At 41.6% G+C, this 21,379-nt stretch overlaps 1 protein-coding gene across 1 annotated transcript in view; it reads right to left on the bottom strand.

Annotated features, from left to right (window-relative positions):
* Positions 1-11,907, bottom strand: part of helz2a (helicase with zinc finger 2a) — a 43,218-nt gene extending 31,311 nt beyond the window's left edge. Inside the window, exons 1-5 of the mRNA XM_079841697.1 lie at positions 11,845-11,907; positions 11,658-11,721; positions 9,157-9,749; positions 6,576-6,759; positions 4,165-4,275 (exon numbers count right to left, since the gene is read on the bottom strand). Coding sequence (XP_079697823.1) covers positions 4,165-4,275; positions 6,576-6,759; positions 9,157-9,728 — 867 coding nt within the window. The 5' untranslated portion in view covers positions 9,729-9,749; positions 11,658-11,721; positions 11,845-11,907. The remainder of the gene's footprint in view (positions 1-4,164; positions 4,276-6,575; positions 6,760-9,156; positions 9,750-11,657; positions 11,722-11,844) is intronic.
* Between the last annotated feature and the right edge of the window lie 9,472 nt (positions 11,908-21,379).

Below are 21,379 nucleotides of genomic sequence, written 5' to 3'. Positions count from 1 at the left end.
ACGCAGCTGCATCGCGACGGCGCGTTCGACTGGCGGGATCCTCTCGTAACCCTTGGCCTGTCCACCATCAAGGGTAGTGAGGAGGGAGGAGCCTCCAGGTCTGTTTCTGGCACTGAAGGGTGTCGTCCACGACCTGGAAAGCTCCTCATGCACCTCCGGGAAGAATGGCACTGGGGCGGGACGCTGAGAACCAGCGCGACCCCCCCCCAGGAACCAATCATCCAACCTAGAAGGTTCGGGACGTGGTGGAGGGTTCCACACAAGCCCGACCTTTTCGGCGGCCCGGGAAAGCATAGCCGTCAACTCAGGGTCCGACTCAGCCGTTGCCACTCTCCCAGAGGGAGGCAGTACAGCTGAATCCTCATCCTCTGAGGACTGGAACTCCCCCTCCGATGCTGCGATCGACATCTGCTCGTCCGCGGGCGCTCCGAAAGAGATGACTGGGCGCCCGTGGGCGGGACCAGCGATCTCTTCCGGTGGCGCCACCGGCAGCGGTGCTTGAGAGGGTTCAGGGACCTGCGTAGCTTGGACACTAGGCGGGTTTGGCCTGAACGTAATCCTCAGATCACCCCGGCCATCCGTCGAAGTAGGTCTATCCTGGTTAGGGATAGCTCTAGATCGAGGTATGGGGAGGGGGACTCCGCCTTCCCGAAGGTAGGAGAGTCTCGACCTAAGCACCGCAATAGTCATGTTCCCGCAGTGAGAACACGAGCTATTCACAAACGCTGCCTCAGCGTGCTGTAAGCCCAGGCACGTGATGCAGTGTGTGTGGCCGTCAGCGGGCGAGAGGGAACGACCGCATCCAGAAACGCACGGGTGGAATGACATCTTGAAAAAGACGCAGTGTCACACCCGTGTTGCTCTTTTTGTGAGGAAATCGCTCTTTTAAGAGAGTGCTGAAGCACCCAGGGAAACCGCGGCAACACACAGGGGATAGTGCAGCCTGTGTTTGCACTCAAAAGGAACGCCCACCGATACCAACAAGCTGTTTTTGCTGTGATAACAGCAGTTGTTCCTTGCAGCTTCGAGTTCGCGGTCCCGCTGGAAAGCGCCGTCACACCAACACACACGATCCTCTTCTCTCTGTTCTTGTTTAGTAATCTTCGCTGAATAGTCAGGAAGCAGTCTGCAAACTTCAAACGCCGGTTAGGCTCCGAAGTGAATGACGTCAGTGCGATGCTCTCGCTTCCTGTGTATACCCGCGGGGCGGAGCGCGAGATGCAAATCTCGCACGCCAATTGTTCATTGGCCTGTTCTTAAGTTCTCGAAGCTGATAGGGGCTCTCTGAAGTGATCCCAATTCGTCGGTTATTACCGACGTACGTCGTAGTGACCGACTGAAAGGGAACAATGCGTACTGCCGTCTGTCTGAAGCTAGTTATTTAGTTGAAAGTTTTAAATATGGATATTGTTCTTACACAAACGCATGGCTTCGCTTCAGAAGACCTTTATTAACCCCTGGAGGCGTGTAGAGTATGATGGATGGATGCACTTTGTTGGGCTTCAAAATCATTATAAAGAGAGTAAGGGTGCATCCTGGCCAAATTTGCCCATTGGCCTCTGTCCATCATGGCCTCCTAATCATCCCCATATACTGATTGACTTCATCACTCGTGTTTGATGGGCGTTCTGGCGCAATATGGCTGCCGTCGCATCATCCAGGTGGTGCTGCACATTGGTGGTGGTTGAGGAGATTCCGTAGCCTGGCTCTGCCCTCCTATGTACTTCCGCTCAATTTTCATTTTCCTTCAGTACTCCGTCTGGGATTGCGGTATATTCTCTGGTTTTCTTCGGTCAAATTTGAACCGGTCCAATCAGCGAACAGAGGGAGTGGCTGAGAGCGATGACTCTGATGTCGTGCCAGTGTTAATCGTCAACGACCTTTTTTCACTGACGAAAACGAGACGATAACTAAATAAAAACTAGTGTTGGATGACTAAAACTATGACGAAAACTTACTGTCATTTTCGTCAACAAATAAAAACGAGACGAAAATGTTAGTGAGGGTGGATTAGGGAAGAGATCCAGTCAGAACTGATGTCCTGTGTAACAGATGCGCACATTTGATCTGAGCTGATCTAACCGCTGGAAAACACGGCTCACACACACCCAATCCAGCTCCAGAGCGGCTCACAATCAGTGAAGAGCGCACATTTATGCCACGCAATTGTATATGAACTAATGCTGATGAATAATGACAATATTTACTTTATGATGATTATATAGTAATATGTTTTAGACGGTTGTATAAATGCATATTTTATCTCCTGAACTTGAATGAGCTCCTGCAACTGCAACAGAGGCGCAGCATACATTTCAAAATAAGAGTCCCGGTGTATTTCGAGCTTGTTTATAATTTAAAAGTCACGCATTATACAGTATATTAGTATTTGGTTACACAATAAACTGTATTTCATTTAATTGCCATTTAATTCATAGTCAGGAGGAAAGACCAGTATTTGACACATATTCAATAAAGTATATCAGGGTTATAATAGTTCACTAAAACCATAAAAAAAAATCATTACTTGAAATTAAATAAATGTTAACTGAAATTAAAAATAAATAAATAAACAAACTTATTTAAAGCTTTAGCTTTACCTTATATGGCCTACTAACTAAAAGAAATACAAAGTTATAAAAACTATATAGATGTTTTTAAAAAAACAGACAAAAAAGTGAATTGAGCTCTATTTCGTGTATTTTTAATGTCAAAAACAAAATGATGTCAAAATTAAATGGAGCTTAAATGCTTAATGTATTACAATTTAACTAAACTCATTAGATTTTAGGAGACTAAATCTACAGTAGATTTAGTCGACTAAAATCTTATGATATTTAGTCGACTAAAACTAGACTAAAACTAAAAACAATTCAGGTGACTAAAATATGACTAAAACTAAATGGCATTTTAGTCAAAAGACTATGACTAAAACTAAATCAAAATTTGCTGTCAAAATTAACACTGTGTCGTGCGCTAGTTTGAGACAAGCGGCAACCACCCCCAGTTTCTCTTGAAGCCAATACGAAAGTGACTTAAACTGCAATTCATCGACTGGCAGAGAGACTCCAGAAGGAGCAGAATCTCATTGAGCTCATGTTAAAATGCCCAACTTTATTGTAGAAAAAAACATGTTTACAGTCTGGGACAAATTTAGTTTTTTGTCTATACAGCTAATTTTGCCCTTCATGACGACTGTGAGGGGGTGAATTTATTTATAAGTTATTCGTTGACATTATATAAAGCCTTAAATTTCTGCATAATTAAGGGCGTGGCCACTCATTGTCGTTTGTCTGCTGTCTGTCACCTCAGCTCCGCCCACGTCCTGCCTATTTCCCCATTTTCTGTTATACGGGAGTGACAAGATGGCGACGGCAACTTTACGCTTGAAAACTGCTCTTCAGGATCCTATGGGGGACGTCACGGACACTACTTCCATATTTTTTTACAGTCTATGGTTTGAGATGACATGTGTCATGACCAAACGTTAGCGATTGGTTATGGCAGATCCAGAGTAGCTCTGGGCAGATCCAATAGTTTTAAACTTCAACAGAGTATCGCCTTCAAGGAAGTGAACGCTTGTCAATGGAGAGCGGCCAGACTCTCTGAACAAATGAAATGCACGAGTCTTGGTAGGACCAGACTAGAGATTCCCCCCTTCTATATGTAAAGCGTCTTGAATACCCAGAAAAGCACTATATAATAAATATAACTAATTATTATAAAGCTTGGAAGAGCCAGAACATTTTCTAATATAGCTCCAGTTGTGTTCGTCTGAAAGAAGAATGTCATATACATGGCTTGAGGGAGAATAAATCATGGGGTCATTTTAATTCTTGGGTGAACTAACCCAACTCATTTTTAAGTCAATTTAATATATATAAAATATATAATAAGGACTTGTACAGCTCAAGTTGATTGTACTTTAAGTACAGTGTTCAGCTTGCCAGATTACAGAGCTCAAAAAACTGGATCATTACACCTTTATCCCACACAAAATAGACTTGGTAATAAAAACTAACAACTTTGGCAAGAGTTTATTAACTTTTGCTAAATTTTACATTTCATAAGGATATGGGTGATCATTTAGCTGATCAAGAAGCACAAAACACCACCCATAATTCCTTAAAAACCATGAGAAAATATAGTAGTTCATGCACAAACCTTAGAAATAATGGTAAAATTCCATGTACACTGTATTCCCTTCTTCCTTACGTAGACACTGTCTAAATCTGGGTCACAGGTGATAGAAACATCATCAAGGGTGTCGCTGATCTGCAGGAATATTGATTCAATCAATGTTAATGATGTTGTAAATAGAAAACATGTGCAGTAATATTCAAGCTTTGGTTTTAAATATATAGTAATGAATTTAGCATGGGCCAATAACATCAATGCATGACATTATACTAGGGCTGTGACGGTGGCAGGACTTAAACTAAAAATCTCCGGCAGGTATGAAATGCGCTGTACACATAAACTTGACGCACATTAAAGGCCTGTTCACACCGGGACAATTTTTGCGCGCATTTATCGCCGACGTTTAACACCTTGTGATTAAAGAAAGGGCGCCAATGTGAGTGTGCATTAAAGCGTCATTTTTTAAAAAACGCCATGGGTTCGTTTTTTTATTTTGACGCAGCGCGTTAAAAACTGGCCGACCAATGAGATCGGTGCTTTTGTACACCTGCCTGGAGCAGGTGCTGCCTTTGGCAAGCACGTAAATACTGTCTCTCTTCTTCTTCTATGTGACAAGCGAGTGTCAGAAGCGTAAAGTGGCAGCGCCATCATCTACTGAATTTGCACGTTCACTCGACCAATCGCCAGTGAAAATCGTTTGAGTGAAATAAATGTAGAAAAATGTAATATAACACAAGTGGTACAAAAATAGCACAATTAAAAATTAGACTTTTGACAAAATTATTTATTTATTCATGCATGTATTAATTTATGAACTTGAACTTGATAGAAATATCATCAAGGGTGTCGCTGATCAGCAGAAATATTGATTCAATCAATGTTTATGATGTTGTAGAAAGAAAACATGTATAGTAATATTCAAGCTTTATTTTTAAATATATAGTAATGAATTTAGCATGGGCCAATAAAATCAATGCATGACATTATACTAGGGCTGTGACGATGGCAGGACTTAAACTAAAAGGCAGGTATGAAAAATCGCGATAAAAAATCGTTTATCGCCGACGTTTAACGCCTCGTGACTAAAGAAAGGGCGCCAATGTGAGTGTGCGTTAAAGCGTAATTTTTTTTTAAAAACGCCATGGGTTTGTTCGTTTTCGCCATCATCTACTGAATTTGCACGTTCACTCGACCCATCGCCAGTGAAAATAGTTTGAGTGTGAACACTCAAGACGCGCCGAAAAACGCTGGCAATGAGCGCGCGCGCGATATTCATCCGGGTGTGTACAGGCCTTAAGTCTAATAACAAGCACAAACTGTGTTAAATTTTTGTAAACAAATTTGAAGTAAAATGCATATGTCCTACACAGTTTTCTACTTTACCACAGTAAATTATGTAAATATACTCCTAATTAAAAGCAAACAAAAGGAAGAAACGTTTATAATCCCCTGTGACGTAAACGGGAAATTTGGGAAAGTAAATAAGAGATTCCATGTCCAGTAGAATAAAATTGAGTAAAGGCCTGTTCACACCGGGACGATTTTCGCACGCGTTTATCGCCGACGTTTAACGCCTCGGGACTAAACAATGGGCGCCAATGTGAGTGTTCACACCGACGCGCAAAACGCCAGGCGTAAAAGCGTCATTTTTAAAAAAACGCATCGGGTTCGTTTTTTTATTTTGACGCGGCGCGTAAAAAACTGTCCGACCAATGAGATCAGCGCTTTTGTTCACGTGCCTGGAGCTGCTGAAGTGACAGTAAAACACGACTTGGTGGCGCTCAAGCACAAAACGCTCTTGCCGAGCACACACTGATACGACGAAGAAGTAGTAAGTAGACAAAGAAGAAGATGAACTGCTAATGCTGCTTGCCAGTTAGCAAAAAGTGTGTGAATGGTTTTGTCCATATACATAATATGTCTATGGTTTTGGCAAGCACGTAAATACTGTCTCTCTTCTCCTTCTGTGTGACAAAGACTGAATGTGCACGTTCACTCGGCGCAGTGCCAGTGAAAATCGCTTGGGTGTGAACACTCAAGACGCGCCGAAAAACGGCACGAAAAACGCTGCCGATAAGCGCGCGCGATATTCGTCCCGGTGTGTACAGGCCTTAAGCCTATTGTTAAATTCGTGGAAAAAATCGGGTGACCAGATCGCAAAAGGCAAAGCTTAAATTTGGCTCACCTCACAAAGCCTTTCGTTAGGCATGAATCCATATGTTTCCATGGCTGCGATGTAACATTTAATTGCGAACTTATTATTTATTTGGTAAATAAAGCTTTGTGCTTCACACGTTCCATAATATTCTCGTAAAACTACATTCACATACCAAAAAAAAGTGTTTTGGCCGACCACCGCCGGTGCTACTCAGTCGCGTTTACCAGCACAGCCCTACATTTAACATTGTTAAACAATTACTGTATGGCCCACTTACAATCATTCTCTTGTTGTCGTTGTGCCTGTATTCGTCCAGAAGACTGTCCTGATAGGACAGTAAACCAAGCTCGCCTGCATCCCTGGCTTTTTTCCGTGAAGCCTTGATTCTCTTTTGCCATTCATGAAGTTCCTCTTGACTGTGTGCCTTTGTGCAGTTTTCTCCATACTCGCATATCAGGGATCTACGGGAGAACGTTTATTAGGGCAGGGGTTTTCAAACTTTATGATGCCAAGGACCCCCAAATATGATGAACCTTTTATGAGGGACCCCCTTCCTAAAATCCATCTATATATTTTTATTAGGGCTGTCAAAAGATTAATCGCGATTAATCGCATCCAAAATAAAAGTTTGTGTTTACATAATATATGTGTGTTAATTATTATTTATATATAAATACACACACATTCATGTATATATTTAAGAAATATTTGCATGTATATACTGTATATACATTTATATAATCTATAATATATATAAATGTTTTATATATAAAAAATATTTTTTTCTTAAATATATACATGCTTGTGTGTGTATTTACATATAAATAATAATTAACAGAGTACACACACATATATTATGTTAACACAAACTTTTATTTTGGATGCGATTAATCGCGATTAATCTTTTGACAGCCCTAATTTTTATGTATGAAAAAACATTTATAATGTTAGATAAGTAGTAAGTGTGACATTATAAATACAACACATTGTTTCCAAACTTAAATCGGCTATGCTTAATGTTAGATGTATAAACCCAGATAAGAAAATTTTCAATTAAAAATTATTTGTATAAGCAACTTTCACAATAAATGTATGTAAGCAGCTTACGTCCTGTGTTAAGAATACCGCCTTAGTGAGCGAGTTGGGGAACTATAGTGAGAAAAACTCACTAAAGATACAAAACAAACACATACTACAATTCTGGAAAGTATGTATACGGCAAGAAAGGAGAGAAACATTTAGAAATGCAACCGTTAGAATACTCGGTAGACTTTATCCATATTTGCTTTGACTTTTTATTCTCTGAAATTTTCTTAGTTTGAAAACCCCTGTATTAGGCTTCTTTAACACGCCGAATCAAGCAAACATATAATGTCATGACTAGGGTTGGGTATCGTTTGGGTTTTTTTTCGATTCCGGTGCCAAACCGATACTTTTAAAACGGTTCCGGTGCCTAAACGGTTCCTGAACCGATACTTTTTTTTTTTTTTTAAAAAGGCCACAAAACGAGGTGGATGACATTAAATGGCTTTTTATTTATTTATTTACTTATTTAAATTTAACCATTTATTAAAAGTTTAATGTATACTTAAATGTATGAATATAAATAAATACAAAACACAATTTACTTATTTACAAATTATTATTGACTTATTTACAAATTCACAGTAAAACCTAAGCCTCCTAACCCAACTACAACAGGCCTAATATAACTCTAAATAACAGTTACAGTAATAACAGCAGTCGTCTGTATTCTTGCTCTGCTACAAACCAGCTTCAAGCTTCAGCTTTATTTTGAAATATGATCATATTCTCTGGCTAAATATTTTAGAACGCATCGCCTTAATGTTTCCATGGCGACGCGTCGTGTTTCTCACATGACACACAGCAGCCGCAATAGCGCTGACAGCTCAGCTGTATCGGGTTTATTTCGTTTTTTCTTTTTATTCAAAATATTCACAAACTTCTTAACTGTGTCACAAACTATCTGATATTCATATGTGTGAGTGAATGTGTGTTAGTTGATCTATAAAGCGCAATGGGCGGCGCCATGTTAGTTTGCGCCTCAGAATCGGATCTGTCGGATTTACAACACTTGAGTTCATTCTCGTCTCACGAAATACATGAAAGTAAGTGACCAGTGAACTGGAAGAAGAATAGAGTAAGCTATATAGTTACTATATAATGTGCATGTATCTGATGTGAATAAAACACGTAACGTTAGTCAAATTATAACCGTCTGAAGGGATTGTCATTGCCGCTTTCATAGACATCAGTGTGTGTTTTTTGCTAGTAGCCTACTTATGAGCATTTAAATGTCTGAAACCTGAAATAAACATGATGTGGTTGAAAACACTGAATAGTTGTCATGAGATGTGGTTGAAAACACTGAATAGATGTCATGAGATGTGGTTGAAAACACTGAATAGATGTCATGAGATGTGGTTGAAAACACTGAATAGATGTCATGAGATGTGGTTGAAAACACTGAATAGATGTCATGAGATGTGGTTGAAAACACTGAATAGTTGTCATGAGATGTGGTTGAAAACACTGAATAGATGTCATGAGATGTGGTTGAAAACACTGAATAGATGTCATGAGATGTGGTTGAAAACACTGAATAGTTGTCATGAGATGTGGTTTAAAACACTGAATAGTTGTCATGAGTTGTGATGTGACGAGCGCTGAGCGTCTGTCTCTGGCTCAGCCAAAGCGTGAAAGCACGTTTGAATTTTGGCACCGAAATGAGGAACCGAAATCTGCGTTCTGATTCGGTCCGGTACATACCGGTTATATAAGTACGGCACCGGGTTTCGGTACCCAACCCTAGTCATGACACACTTAACACTTCATACCTTTCACACAGTTTCAGGTCCTTGTTTGTTGGTGGCGGATTTCGGTACTTCCATTGCAGAGAGTTATCTTCAAAGATCTGTCTCCTGTGCTTCACAGTGAAACAGTGGTTCATGAATTCCTCATCACTTGGGAAGTGTTCCTGACATAACGGGCAGTCTAACGCTCCTCCTTTCTCTGGAGTCTTTGTCTGCGGCGCCCTTTGGTTTCGTTTGATCCCATTCACAAGCTGAGGAATGGTCAGATTTTCATCCTTCATGAGGTTCCACACTGAAGCTTCCTCTGGGCTCCTAGCGAAGGAACATCTACTTCCATGCGTTGAGCATCCATGTTCTTCAGTGTAGAACCAGCAGGCGACATACTTGTAAGGTCTGGGAAAGTCTGGCAGGGGAGCAACTGGCCTCCACACTGAACTGGGACCTTTCAACTTGACCAGTAAGATGTTTTCTGAGCAGTTATGGGGGATCTGGTTAAGGGAGTATGAAATCGCACTGCGTTTCCTACAGCACTTCCTGCATCTCACGCACAGATTGAACGTCTCTTGAAACGTTTGATGATTTCCTACAAGAGCCATGGCTTAGAAAGCATGAAATTCCTGTGAAAAGAAATCATTTGTAATTAGAATAAGATCCATTTAAACCTTTTTGTTTTCAAACAGTGAAATAATACACTTTTACATCCTCCAGACCAAATTAATATACAGTAATATAGACTATAAACCGATCAGGCATAACATTGTGTTGGTCCATGGCCTCCTCTAGACCTCTGAAGGTGTGCTGTGGTATCTGGCACCAAGATGTTAGCAGCAGATCCTTTAGGTCCTCTAAGTTGTGAGGCGGGGCCTCCATGGTTTCCCAGCAGAACATTGCCCAAATATTTGGGTTTTTATTTTTATAACAACAAAGTTCTAGTTTTGGGCAAATGCAAAGTCCCTTTCAAATCAAAACTAAACTAAGCCTCAGTCTGAAAGAAATGCAAATTCAGACAAGAGAGCTGTCAGTCAATACACGGAAAAACAAACTAAATCAATTCTGAAATAAATAAATAAATAAATGACAATTCATATGTTTTTCTTCAATGATCAAGAGTTTTAATCCCCACAGTGGATGCATAAGAGGCTCATATTTCATATTAAAGACATAGACTTTACGAAATTGATATCACAGATAAAAAGCACAGATTTGTATAATAATAATAATTGTTTTTTTTAATAAATCCTTAGACCTTTCTAATGATTTTTAGTCAGGCTGTCTGCATACTAACAGGTAACCCATAATTTTTAGTTTTCTTTAAAATATAAATATTATTATACTTTTATATTTATTCTTAAATGCTCTATTTTAATTTTTTAATAATGAATGTTATTGTAATAATAATATTTCTTATTTTTATTTAGCAATAATAACAATCATAATTATTATTATTAGTCACATTAATATATAAACACAAAATGTTATATACACACACTTTTCATTTGTAAAAATAAATAAATAATAATAATCGAATTTTAAATCGCAATCGCAATTTTAACCAGAATAATCGCATTTAGATATAATCCCCAAATCGTGCTGCCCTACCACCCCCCCCGAACACACACACACACACACACACACACACACACACACACACACACACACACACACACACACACACACACACACACACACACACACACACACACACACACACACACACACACACACAGACACACACACACACACACACACACACAGACACACACACACACACACACACACACACACACACACACACACACACACACACACACACACACACACACACACACACACACACACACACACACACACACACACACACACACACACACCAACCAGAGAAAGAAAAACACGTTGCAGGTCCAACTGAGAGCCTGTTTGGATGAAAATCGCTTCAGTGAGCTCAATTATAGTAACGCCGCATTTTTAAATTTTTATTAAAACAAATATTCCATTAGTAACGCAGTTTATCTATAACGCCGTTATTCCCATCATTGGTTATGGCAGATCCAGGGCGGCTCTGGACAGATCCAATAGTTTTAAACTTCAACAGAGGACCCGTCTTCAAGGAAGTAAACACTTGTCAATGAAGAGCGGCCAGACTCTCTGAACACATGAAAGTCTAAATGCACCAACTTCAAAAATAATTTTGAATTAGTAATTTCTCATCCTCCATAAGAAACTAGCTCAGAAAGACATATTACTTAATCTACTAGTTCAAGTTTCCCAACATTAATTAAATGTTGAAACAAAGAAACATGTTATTCCGGTGCATTGCCTACCCTAGTGTAGACAGAACTGGGAGATTATTTATAATAAACATGCTGAAACCATAAACATAATGTTCCACAATTTAAACGAAAGATGATAATGAATAGATGAAATGGAAGATGACGCAGCCTCTGTTGCCGGAAGTTAAGTTTGTGCCACAAAAGCTTTGTTTATGTTGTTGTGGTTGAAACCAAGTTCTGTAATGTTTTACTCACTCTCATGATGATTTTCTGTTTCTCGTCTAACACAAAGCGGATGTTCAGCAGAATGAGAGACTCACTGAAAAAATGTAAGTAAATTCATTTAGAATTGCACATATGATCTTTTTCCACAAAACTACGTATAAGCAGTTCACAAAAGAATCAAGTAAACATGAATTAGCAATGCATAGAATCATCTTACCTTCATGTATAGCTGAAGGTTTTCTGAAACGTCATGATATTCCTGTTACTCACTGTCATGTGCATCTTGCTTGAGGTGTTTAAGCATTTTATAGACGATGCCGAGTGACGCTGGCTAAGCCACTCCCTTCCTAGAATCACACAGTAAGTTTCCTTTTCCAGGACAGTGGGCTTGTATAAAACAGTTTTAGCTTTCAGTTTCAATACTGATGAAAACAACAGGAAGCAGACAGACAGAGCCCAGGGCTATCCTGTAATAAACAGCTCTTTATGTCAGTTGTAAGGGTAAACTGAGGTAGGAAATGGTACATTATAATACATGTTTTTGCTGTCATACAGGCATGTTTAAAGCATGATGACTACACATAAATGAGACGTGTTTTCCACACTGCACAAGTTTAAAGTCCCCCTGTAGTCAATCATTATATGCATTTAAACTCATCTTTAATCACCAAAATGACATATTTAAATGTGTTTTTCCTGTGTGCCTTAAATAGCGTGAATGTAACTCGACACTCTTGCTTCAGGAGAAAATACTCATGGCGTTGACTGATGGATTTGCACTTTGTTTGTCTTGAGGCACATTAAAAACACCACACAGACACACAAACAACAAACTTTAAATAGTTTAATATATACTGAACATTCAACATAGGTTAAATTAGGTTAACAAGGACCTAATGATAAGAAAAGAAATTCAGATTATACACCGATCAGGCATAATGGATAACACTGTGATCTCCTGTTAGTGGGTGGGATATATTAGGCAGCAAGTGAACATTTCGTCCTGAGAGTTGATGTGTTAGAAGCAGGAAAAATGGGCAAGCGTAAGGATTTGAGCGAGTTTGACAAGGGCCGGATTGTGTTGGGTCTGAGCATCTCCAAAACTGCAGCTCTTGTGGGGTGTTCCCGGTCTGCAGTGGTCAGTCTCTATCAAAAGTGAAGGACCAGTGGAGAACCGGCCACAGGGTCATGGAGGACCAGTGGAGAACCGGCCACAGGGTCATGAAGGACCAGTGGAGAACCGGCCACAGGGTCATGAAGGACCAGTGGAGAACCGGCCACAGGGTCATGGAGGACCAGTGGAGAACCGCCCACAGGGTCATGGAGGACCAGTGGAGAACCGGCCACAGGGTCATGAAGGACCAGTGGAGAACCGGCCACAGGGTCATGGAGGACCAGTGGAGAACCAGCCACAGGCTCATGAAGGACCAGTGGAGAACCGGCCACAGGGTCATGGAGGACCAGTGGAGAACCAGCCACAGGCTCATGAAGGACCAGTGGAGAACCGGCCACAGGGTCATGAAGGACCAGTGGAGAACCGGCCACAGGGTCATGAAGGACCAGTGGAGAACCGGCTACAGGGTCATGAAGGACCAGTGGAGAACCGGCCACAGGGTCATGAAGGACCAGTGGAGAACCGGCCACAGGGTCATGAAGGACCAGTGGAAAACCGGCCACAGGGTCATGAAGGACCAGTGGAGAACCGGCCACAGGGTCATGGAGGACCAGTGGAGAACCGGCCACAGGGTCATGAAGGACCAGTGGAGAACCGGCCACAGGGTCATGAAGGACCAGTGGAGAACCGGCCACAGGGTCATGAAGGACCAGTGGAGAACCGGCCACAGGGTCATGAAGGACCAGTGGAGAACCGGCCACAGGGTCATGGAGGTCCAGTGGAGAACCGGCCACAGGGTCATGAAGGACCAGTGGAGAACCGGCCACAGGGTCATGAAGGACCAGTGGAGAACCGGCCACAGGGTCATGAAGGACCAGTGGAGAACCGGCCACAGGGTCATGAAGGACCAGTGGAGAACCGGCCACAGCGTCATGGAGGACCAGTGGAGAACCGGCCACAGGGTCATGAAGGACCAGTGGAGAACCGGCCACAGGGTCATGGAGGACCAGTGGAGAACCGGCCACAGGGTCATGGAGGACCAGTGGAGAACCGGCCAAAGGGTCATGAAGGACCAGTGGAGAACCGGCCACAGGGTCATGGAGGACCAGTGGAGAACCGGCCACAGGGTCATGAAGGACCAGTGGAGAACCGGCCACAGGGTCATGGAGGACCAGTGGAGAACCGGCCACAGGGTCATGAAGGACCAGTGGAGAACCGGCCACAGGGTCATGAAGGACCAGTGGAGAACCGGCCACAGGGTCATGAAGGACCAGTGGAGAACCGCCCACAGGGTCATGGAGGACCAGTGGAGAACCGGCCACAGGGTCATGGAGGACCAGTGGAGAACCGGCCACAGGGTCATGAAGGACCAGTGGAGAACCGGCCACAGGGTCATGGAGGACCAGTGGAGAACCGGCCACAGGGTCATGGAGGACCAGTGGAGAACCGGCCACAGGGTCATGAAGGACCAGTGGAGAACCGGCCACAGGGTCATGGAGGACCAGTGGAGAACCGGCCACAGGGTCATGGAGGACCAGTGGAGAACCGGCCACAGGGTCATGGAGGACCAGTGGAGAACCGGCCACAGGGTCATGGAGGACCAGTGGAGAACCGGCCACAGGGTCATGAAGGACCAGTGGAGAACCGGCCACAGGGTCATGGAGGACCAGTGGAGAACCGGCCACAGGGTCATGAAGGACCAGTGGAGAACCGGCCACAGGGTCATGAAGGACCAGTGGAGAACCGGCCACAGGGTCATGGAGGACCAGTGGAGAACCGGCTACAGGGTCATGAAGGACCAGTGGAGAACCGGCCACAGGGTCATGGAGGACCAGTGGAGAACCGGCCACAGGGTCATGGAGGACCAGTGGAGAACCGGCCACAGGGTCATGGAGGACCAGTGGAGAACCGGCCACAGGGTCATGGAGGACCAGTGGAGAACCGGCCACAGGGTCATGGAGGACCAGTGGAGAACCGGCCACAGGGTCATGGAGGACCAGTGGAGAACCGGCCACAGGGTCATGAAGGACCAGTGGAGAACCGGCCACAGGGTCATGGAGGACCAGTGGAGAACCGGCCACAGGGTCATGAAGGACCAGTGGAGAACCGGCCACAGGGTCATGAAGGACCAGTGGAGAACGGGCTACAGGGTCATGGAGGACCAGTGGAGAACCGGCCACAGGGTCATGAAGGACCAGTGGAGAACCGGCCACAGGGTCATGGAGGACCAGTGGAGAACCGGCCACAGGGTCATGGAGGACCAGTGGAGAACCGGCCACAGGGTCATGGAGGACCAGTGGAGAACCGGCCACAGGGTCATGGAGGACCAGTGGAGAACCGGCCACAGGGTCATGGAGGACCAGTGGAGAACCGGCCACAGGGTCATGAAGGACCAGTGGAGAACCGGCCACAGGGTCATGAAGGACCAGTGGAGAACGGGCTACAGGGTCATGGAGGACCAGTGGAGAACCGGCCACAGGGTCATGAAGGACCAGTGGAGAACCGGCCACAGGGTCATGAAGGACCAGTGGAGAACCGGCCACAGGGTCATGAAGGACCAGTGGAGAACCGGCCAGGTATTAGTTATTATATTAGTTATACACCTGATCGGTGTATATGCACACTCTTACTTTTTTTAATTTTCAAAACCAATCAGCGCTGAAATGTGCCGCTCAAATTGTTAAAATCGAATTGAAGTGATGAGGTTTCCAATGTTGGGGTCCTTCAAAAATATACACAGAAACTGCACAAGACAACATTCCATCTTAAAAGTCAAATTTAGAAAAAAAGACTATCTTGGCTCTGGTAAATTTGGTTGGAAGTGAAACTAAAACATCTGTGGTGAGTTATGAACACATTACATCTGTGAAAACAGTGTTTACTGTTCCAGTCTGTAACTACTAAACACAACAGGTCTTGAAGACTAACATCACATGCATTCGGAGTGTAAATATGTATTGATCTACCACCTGACTGCACCACTCCCTTTCAAATGCCGTATTATGTAAGCTAATGCAAATCTTGCCACAAACAAAACAGGTTTATGTGCTACGTGTCTGATTGTCCCTTATGATTCTGCCTCTGACTTCATGACCCAGGAATGTCAGAATCGTGTTTACTTTTAAACTTGCTTCCAGATCCACCTGACTCACAGAAACCAGGACACACACACACACACACACACACACACACACCGCAGAGAGTAATGTTTTCTTGGCCTGCTGCGTCGTGCCCTAATATCAACACACAGAGGAAGTTGGATCTGAGAAAACAAAACAGCTGAGTTTCATTTATCTGTAATTTGCGTCACACTTTGACCACTGTTCGTCATATGACACGTATGCACACACACCCTTGTTTTACTGAGCTTTTAGGAGCATATAATGAGTCTTATCAGCAGCAATAAAAGTCCTAATGATGGTTCAGAAACTATATTTAGCAAATGCTGCGTCAGTAGTTTCCATATTCAAAACCTGATCAGGAACTTGAGTCATAAGCCAAGTTTGCATGCACTTTTTCCACTGTTTTGTTATTGACAAAGTGAATATGCATATAAAAAAAAGGATTGCGCAATTTGCTGTTTTCATCCAATTGGCCTTTTACTGATAAAATAGAGTGTGTATGACATCATCCCTAAAAAAAACGCATTAGCCACGTTTACATGCAACCTTTTTTGTCATTCTGATTAAAATCATTCCGATTGAAAGATTCGGTGGACTGTTTACATGAGACGTTATCTAAACCCATCTGGTGTTTACATGTGCTGACTTTCAGTCGGAATCATTTTGTGACATGCGCACACAGTTTGTCTGTCGCATTCATAACGGTGCCAATTATAGTAACTGCGATGTTCGTGGATCAATAGTTATGTCTTGGTAATTTCTATATGTATTTATGTATTTTTCTGTGGGCGGACATGCAGTAGTTTAACCTAATTTATGTCCTATAGAATGGCTTTTTCAACAGCTGTGAATGATGAATGCATGCTCAAAATGAGAATTTGAAATTTGAAAAACACAAAATGAACACTAAAATGCACCCAAATTATTAATAAAAACATAGGATATACGGTGAAACAAGAATGAAAGCATTCAAGACGTGCGCGATCCGCATCATTAGCCTGCTAAGTTAGTAGGCTAACGTTACTAAACGAAAATATTTCAGATGATTAAGGAAAGATAATCACAGAGGTTGGCTATAAATATTAAGAAAAAAGTAATTAAAGTAGACTGTGGGTAATGTTACTTAACCAATTTGAAGCAGTTTAACCTTTTTTTAATATAACTTACGAGAAACAGAGAGAAATGTCGACGTGTCCTCTCCAGCAGCTTGAATATTCCCCATTGCCATGGCAACTCTCAACGGCCACCAGGACTTATACAGTTTTATAAAAGTTATTTATTATTTGTTGTAAAGTTTAAGAATCACCTCAGAAAAATAAATTCTGTCAGGCGCAGTTGAAGCCTCGGACAAACGCTGTCAAGATGAGATGCTGTAGCCAGGCTATGTCTGTGTCATTATTCCAACATTATGTTCATAACATGTTACGAAATAAAAAAGTTTATACCTCAGAAAAATTAACTTTCCTATCTAGACAACATTAGCCTGGTGTGAGCGCGACACGCGCTCTTCAGTTGTGGAGGCGCGCGCTGTATATCACGTCACAGAAAGACGTACACTCATTAATCGGATCAGGTCGTTTACATGGTGGATTTTTTCATTTGATCGGTTCATGAAAAGGTTTATCCCACCCCTCTCAAACCGATTACAATTTCATTCGGTTTGGCCATTTTTATTCCGATTGAGGTGTTTATATGGAGCATTTTCATCCGGATTGGACTTTTAAACTGATTACAGTGCTCCATGTAAACGCACCGATTGTCGCATACAGTGGGGAGAACAAGTATTTGATACACTGCCGATTTTGCAGGTTTGCCCACTTACAAAGCATGTAGAAGTCTGTAATTTTTATCATAGGTACACTTCAACTGTGAGAAAAATCGGAAAAATCCAGAAAATCACATTGTATGATTTTTAAGTAATTAATTGGCATTTTATTGCATGACATAAGTATTTGATACATCAGAAAAGCAGAACTTAAAGGGTTAGTTCAACCAAAAATGTAAATTCTGTCATTAATTACTCACCCTCATGTGGTTCGACACCCGTCAGACCTCCGTTCATCTTCAGACACAAATGAAGATATTTTAGTGTAAATCTGATGCTCTGAAAGGCCTCCATTGGCTCAATGCACTTTACACTCTCAAGACCCTTAAAAGACACTAAAGACGTCGTTACAAAGTCCATCTCACTACAGCGGCTCTACAATAACTTTATGAATCGGCGAGAATAGTCTTTGTGCGCAAAAAAACCCCTAAATAACGACTTATATAGTGATGACGATTTCAAAACACGGCCTCATGAAGCTTCGAAGCGTTATGAATCAGTGAGTCGATTCATGATTCGGATTGCGTGTCAAACCGCCAAACTGCTGAAATTTGGCGATTTAAACTGCTGAATCGACGAATTCTTAACGCTTCGAAGCTTCATGAGGCCGTGTTTAAACAACTAGTGGTAAAGAAAAAAGGCACAATACGCAACTCAAACAATCCATTTTGTGTTTATTACTTGCTTTTACTTTTATCTCTCTGTCTCTGAATAAAACCAAGTTATAAATTATATTTATTAGTTATATTTATTAATTAGTTTATTACTAGTAAATTTAATTTAATAGTAATTCAGTTATTCAGTGAACTTGTAAATAATAAATTGCAATTCAGCATTACAAAGGTAATTGTGCCTAAACGCTTACCTAAACCATGGTCACTCAACGGTTGACATACATATATATATATATAATATAGGCCTTTCACTATAAATCTGGTATAAGCCCTGAGGCACTCTGTGCTGTAGCAAATGTTTTGTCAAATTGCTAGTTCAGCCTCCTTTGCATGTTATTAACTTTTCACATGTGTTACATTTTGCTTCATTATCATTCATTCTTTGGAAATGAATCCATACTTGTGACTTTCTCTTCGCCATGCTGGTGGTCAACGAGAAAATATCTGACGCAAAACCGTAAATGTGTAGCACGAGGGCTTTCAGGCTGAACTGCGTTGCACTCCTGGAAGCGGCAGGCAATGATGAGCTGAGCCAGGGTTGCCAGGTTTTCACAACAAAACCCGCACAATTGCTACTCAAAACTAGCCCAAAACAAGCCCAATCGCGTTTCAGGGGGGCTTCTCCGGTAAAATTCGCATTTCCGGAGCTAAATATCACATAATTGGGGTTGCTTCAACCCGCGGACATGAAACACAGCCCGCGGCAACAGTGGAAAGCGAGAAAAAAACACGGACTTGGCAACACTGGCTGTCACTCGCTATTAAAGGATACGCTTCCAGCGCTTCGCACACACATTGCACCAGAACCGTTTTCGGAACCGAAACTTAGGAATTTCGCGCGGTTCTGGTATTTTCCAAAAATTAGTTTCGGTTCTGCATAAAAAACGGTTCACGGTTCCCAACCCTATGTGTTACTAATGGTTTTCTTTGAGACTGTGGTCCAGGCTCTCTTCAGGTCATAGACCAGGTCCTGCCGTGTAGTTCTGGGCTGATCCCTCACCTTCCTCATGATCAGTGATGCCCCAGGAGGTGAGATCTTGAATGGTGCTCTAGACCGAGGGAGATTGACCGTCATCTTGAACTTCTTCCATTTTCTAATAATTGCGCCAACAGTTGTTGCCTTCTCACCAAGCTGCTTGCCTATTGTCCTGTAACCCACCCAAAGCCTTGTGCAGGTCTACAATTTTACCCCTGATGTCCTTACACAGCTCTCTGGTCTTGGCCATTGTGGAGAGGTTGGAGTCTGTTTGACTGAGTGTGTGGACAGGTGCAGTTAATACAGGTAATGAGTGGAGAACAGGAGGGCCTTTAAAGAAAAACTAACAGGTCTGTGAGAGCCGGAATTCTTACTGGTTGGTAGGCGATTAAATACTTATGTCATGCAATAAAATGCAAATTAATTATTTACAAAATCATACAATGTGATTTTCTGGATTTTTGTTTTAGATTCCGTCTCTCACAGTTGAAGAAAAATTACAGACCTCTACATGCTTTTTGTAAGTGGACAAACCTGCAAAAATTCGGCAGTGTATCAAATACTTGTTCTCCCCACTGTACGTTTTATTGTTGTATTGCCTTAAAAAATCTGCCCTCTAATTTTGCGTATATCGCAAACTATATTGCATCTTTCGCGTCCCAAATATTTGTAATTAGACGATTGAAATTCGCCAGTTTTCTGCTAACTATTTTCATGAATAACAGGCCTATTACTAAATTAGGAAATATTAATCAGAAGATCACGGCCACTTTATGTGACGAAGCACATGGGTTCGGACACAGGGCAGCTCATTTGTCCTGTTTGCTAAATTTTTGATCCATAAAAAAGATTGGTACAGTAAAATGTTCTGTCATATAGCGACAGTCTTTAACGTAAGCCTTGAACATCGCGGTTTGACGTGGCCGAGAACGCATGAATTCAGATCATTTAAACCAAAATTAAGTTATTTGTTCTGGTTTCAGATTTTAATAACATCAAATCTATAAAAAACATAAAATCTCTGCTAATGTTTTCCTTCAGAGATGCGGCTGTGACGTAACTTTTTATTTCTGTAGCTGATTTTTAACAATAGAGCCGTCTTAACAATTTTAAAAGCTTTTTGGATTCAACCCATTTTATTTTTCCTAATTTGTTTGAGATCAAATTATTTTACATATTAATAAAGGTTTTATTAACAAGTGTGATGGTTGTGATTGTCTAGTAGCAGATCCTGCCCATGAAATCATGATTTTATGCCATTAATTTGATTTATTCACACACAGACGTAACATGTTGTGTATTTTAACTTTATTTATGTCAGTATTAGAAACTCCTTATTTTTGACGCGCTGCTTAGATTCTCAAGGTGCTTTATAAAATAAAACGTTTTTATATATTATTAAATTATAGGCTCTATATTATTTTAATGACAAGCGTCCTTTTTTTCTTTACTTGGTTATAAAGACTATAAAGATTTAGATCATGATCAAGCAATATTCAGAAACGGGTGTAGCTATTATTTTTTCTGAACTTTTATTAGATTGTAAAAAACAGACAAAATTACAAAAATAAGGATTAATGATGTTTGAGAGACAACATAATATTCTTACCAATAGTAATAAAATACTTTATTTTACAATTTAATAATATGAATATAATAGATTTAGCGCGCCTTTGATCTACAGAGAAACGGTGCTTTAACGGGACGAGCGCGGATGCTATAGGCTAATTCTGTCATGTGACGCCACATTTATTTGCGTTAAAGCCCTTTTTACTGACAAAAAGTGTTTCCAAACTAGTTTTTCCGCAACATTTGAAGTATCGATTTATACTCGAAAGTTAAATGGAAAAAGATTGTGTCGGCATTTGCAAAAAATTATCAATAATTGGCATTTCCATCAGCTATATCGGTAAACATTTTGATGCGCGAAACCTTTTTTTCCCCCAAAAAAATCCTTGGAGGGACACCTGGCTACTCTCTAAAAAATGCTGGGTTAAAAACAACCCAAGTTGGGTTGAAAATGGCAATAGGGTTGTTTTAA

This window comes from Gobio gobio (genome assembly GCF_949357685.1).
Source record: "Gobio gobio genome assembly, chromosome: 17".
Classification (NCBI taxonomy): Eukaryota; Metazoa; Chordata; class Actinopteri; order Cypriniformes; family Gobionidae; genus Gobio; species Gobio gobio.
Note: the sequence above shows the minus strand (reverse complement) of the source record. Positions and strands in the feature narration are given on the sequence as shown.